The following is a 4044-nucleotide window of genomic DNA, read 5'->3' as shown; positions in this document are numbered from 1 at the left end:
CTGGGTCTATTTATTTATAGATTTAACTTACTTTACTATTGTGGAAGATATTCCGAATACACCCATCAAAACTCTTCCCATGAGGCTTATATTGCCAGCGGTATGATGAAGGTTCAAACTCATCAACGTAAAAGCCACCTATTTGAAGTGGAGCATTAACATTGAGATATTCATTGAATGGTGGGATGGTTCCACTGGCACGGCAAGAGGAATCATCAAATAACGGAGCTGCACCATTTTCTGTTTCATCAATATCAGCTCCCTTACAGAAGTCTACAACTAATTGTACAGTCTACAGAAATAAAGCAGGAATTAGTAAAATGATAGAAAATATCCAACCAAACTCATGTTCCGTCATTTAACGGAATAGTACCTCAGTGTCCCAGAAGACATCAATACGATGCCATTCTCCATCATCTAAAGTATGTTTTGGTTTCACTCTCAGCTCTAAAGTGCCAGAGCCAAAGTCAATCAGTAGGCGGGGATTTCCCTTTTCTAACTCCAGAGCAATAAAATCTGTTGAGATGTACAAGAACAAAAATTAATTGAATTTTCACACAATATGAAAGGACTAAGATACAAAACCATTCAAATGTTGTAGCCTTGTACCTGAAACTAGCTCCTCTTCAGGTTCAGGGGGAACGATTGGACCGTTGTAAAGCAGAGTACCATCACCATGGCGTGTGGCAAATTCAAGACTAAGATGCGACGTGTCACACATTTCTAGAGGCTGATACCAGGCCCATCCATTTCCTCGGAAACTGCGAGCAGTTTGTTGGCAACGAGGTCCACTGTACCCACTCGGGCAAGAGCACCTGAAATGCACCACTGACATTAGAAAAAGGCTATTGCTAGAAGATACTCCATAGAGGAATAGACTACATACGTGACACCATTCCTTCCTTCTTGGCATCGACCACCATTGTGACATGGGCTGTTGCGACAGGACTCTTCTTTGCTGAAGTTACGTGCACCACAAGTGCATTCTGGAATTATATCTAATCGAACGCCTACAAGTGCTGTTTTGTTTGCATTAACCATGTATGGAAGGTTGCTTATTTCCATTTGGTTTGTACATGAGCCTTCACAGTTTTGATTTTCATACAGACACTCATCAATGCCAACCATTGTAATATTTATTCCTACATCTTTTTCAATCTAAATATGATAAAAAGATGAGTTAGGATACAATTCAATTAGACATGGAAAAAGTGAATAGTTACCACTTCAGAAACTGCAATGATAATACTATAGATATATCAGTTGCTACATACCTCTTCGCGCTTCATTAGAACCAACCCATTTAGTCTCACAGGCTTGTAATATGGAGATCCATGAGCAGAGAAACGAATGTCAGTAAGAGGTGGGTTCCTGCGTCTCGATTGGACACTAAATACATCAACATTTTCCCGGTCAACATGAAGCAAGTCAGCAATCTTTTCTCGGAATTTATCTGCCTTGCTCCTAACTACACCTTGGGTCTGTAAAATACATTAAATAAGTTCAAAATTATATTTCTACCTGTCTTGGCAGTAGAAATATGCTCATAAAAATCAAAAGAATGGCCATGAACTCACCCTATAGTCCCACACACGAATAAAATCTTCATCTGATATACCCGAAATTCTGATTGATCCAGAATTAATCACAGCCTCATGAGGAATTTCACGAACAGTTACAGTCACGTTGGCTGGAACATCTGTCTGGGTATGCTTCCTGTCAAATACTTTGAATTTAAGATGGTACTTTCCATCTCGAGTGCCATGTCTCATTGTGATCATGCCAGTATGCTCATTCAGCTTAAAGTTAGTGTGTTCACTCGATTCCCAATAAAACATCTTGTCAGGAAGGTCCCAATCATCCAGGTCATAAACGTATACTCTCCCAATTTCTGTGTCAGGTGCCTGTCCCTATAATTGGAAATTGAAAAAATTAAGTAAGCAAAACAAGCCACAGCTACAGTTTACAACCATCATATCCAACACATGAGCGTGTATACGAGCATAATATAATTAAAAATCTTAAAAATCTGGAAATGTGCCAAAAGGGTAAACTTACCATGTAGTTGTACACAAATATTTCTTTGGAACCGGACTGCATCTTGTTGTCGTTCACATCACCAATGATGACAGTCAAAGTGCTTGTCCCCGACATGGCGGGGTTCCCCGAGTCCTTGATCACGATGGGGATGAGGTACTCCTTCTGCTGCTCCCGATCAAACGATCGCAGTGACGAGACGACAGCCATGCCGTCACCATTGGCACCCTCTGTGGGGAGAGACAGGGAGGAACACACTCGTTATTAAGTTTTAGCTCGACTCGTCCGGCGTTAGGGGCAGGCGGGGAGGTACTCACTCTGGTCGTGCTCCACTTTGAACGACGCCCGGATCACGTCGTCGGCCGAGGGGTCCATGCGGAAGATGAAGGGCGGCCCGTTGCTCTTGGAGCGGTCGTCGTCGTCCGTGGCGAGCACCTCGACGACGGTGCGCGCCGAGGTGTGCTCGGGCAGCACGGGTCGGTAGTCCTTGAGGAAGGTGGGCGCGTTGTCGTTGATGTCCTCGACGATGACGGTGAGGGTGGCGGTGGCCGTCTTGGGCGGGACGCCGTCGTCGATGGCCAGGATCTTGACCTGGTGGCGGGGCGTCTCCTCGCGGTCGAGCGAGCGCTGGATGTTGACGGTGCCCTCGGGGCTGATGGCGAACTGCCGGCGCCGGTCCGAGGACCGGTCGATGGCGTACGTCACGTGGCTCTTGCCGCCCTGGTCCGGGTCGGTCGCCTTGAACGTCTCGAGGCTCTTGCCGATCTCGGCGTTCTCGAAGACGCGCACCTCGATGTTGGGCCGGTCGAACTGCGGCTTGTTGTCGTTGATGTCGCGCAGGCGCACCACCACCCAGCAGTAGGCCACGTGGTACTTGTCGTTGTCGTTGTCCTCGCCCTTGTCGTTGACCTGGATCTTGAAGCGGAAGCCGTTGCTCTGCAGCGGGTCCTCGTAGTCGAGCGGCTGGACGATCTTGAGCGAGCCGGTACCGTCGTTGTTCCGCACCATGGTGAACTTGTCGGCGCCCAGCCCCGAGTTCTCAATCACCTTGTACTGGAACTTGTTGGTCTCGTCCTCATCGTGCACCGTCACCGTCAGGATGGGCATTTCGGGGAGGGTCGTGCCGTCCGTCTCGTCCACCTCGGTGCACCACTCGTCCTTGGTGAACTTGGGCGGCATGTCGTTGATGTCCTTGACGCGTATCGACGCCGTCCCCGTCCCCTTTAACCCCCCTCCATCTATCGCGACGACCTGTATAGAGTACTCCGGGGTGCGTTCGCGGTCCAGGCAGCATACGGCCGTCTTGATGACGCCCGTGTCCGGCTCGATGTCGAAGATGGGCGACCCCGTCTCCTCCTCGATCACGTTCTTCTCGATGGAGTACGTCAGCTTGGCGTTGGTGCCCTCCTGCGGGTCGTCGTAGTCCACGGCCGTCATGGTCATCACCACCATGCCTGCGGGGGGAGAAGCGCGTAAGAACATTTTCAAAGCAAGGAATTTTAAAGTACAATATTTTTCTCATAATTTTTTTTCGAAAAACTTCAGGAAAAAAACGGGGAAAAAATTAAAATGTTTCCATAAAAAATGAAAGAAAAAAACTTTAAAAAAAAGTTGAGACGAATTCTTTAAAGTACTTTTCCGGAAAATTAAAACTGCTAGGCGTGCTCACCTGCGGTGCCGTTCTCCGTCACGTTGCCGAAGTACACGCCCTGCGGGAAGGACGGGTTGTTGTCGTTGATGTCCTTGAGGTTGACCTGCACGTCGGTGTAGCCGACGAGGCCCTCGCCGCCCTCGTCCTGGGCGAACACGGTGAAGCGCCACTGGGCGCGCCCGTTGGGCTGGTCACGGTCCAGCGGCTGCAACATGGCGGCATAGGGCAGGGCGTAAATACTCGGCATTACGACGGGATGGGGCGGGGCGGGGTGAGGCGGGGTGGGGCCGGGCACATGGAAGACACGCAACTCCCGCAACTCCCCCCTCCCTCCTCTCTCTTATCCTCTCCCTTGA

At 49.1% G+C, this 4044-nt stretch overlaps 1 protein-coding gene across 1 annotated transcript in view; it reads right to left on the bottom strand.

The window, feature by feature from the left end:
- Positions 1-18: 18 nt before the first annotated feature.
- LOC113217254 (neural-cadherin) overlaps positions 19-4044 on the bottom strand; it is a gene marked incomplete at its 5' end in the record, with an annotated part of 27827 nt that continues 23801 nt past the window's right edge. The window contains 9 exons of the mRNA XM_052275724.1: positions 19-292; positions 374-516; positions 610-815; positions 887-1158; positions 1275-1481; positions 1578-1910; positions 2059-2267; positions 2355-3491; positions 3707-3893. Of these exons, the coding sequence (XP_052131684.1) occupies positions 23-292; positions 374-516; positions 610-815; positions 887-1158; positions 1275-1481; positions 1578-1910; positions 2059-2267; positions 2355-3491; positions 3707-3893 (2964 nt within the window). The remainder of the gene's footprint in view (positions 293-373; positions 517-609; positions 816-886; positions 1159-1274; positions 1482-1577; positions 1911-2058; positions 2268-2354; positions 3492-3706; positions 3894-4044) is intronic.

The sequence above is a fragment of the Frankliniella occidentalis genome, unplaced genomic scaffold (genome assembly GCF_000697945.3).
Source record: "Frankliniella occidentalis isolate FOCC.00 unplaced genomic scaffold, Focc_3.1 Scaffold813, whole genome shotgun sequence".
Lineage (NCBI taxonomy): Eukaryota > Metazoa > Arthropoda > Insecta > Thysanoptera > Thripidae > Frankliniella > Frankliniella occidentalis.
Note: the sequence above shows the minus strand (reverse complement) of the source record. Positions and strands in the feature narration are given on the sequence as shown.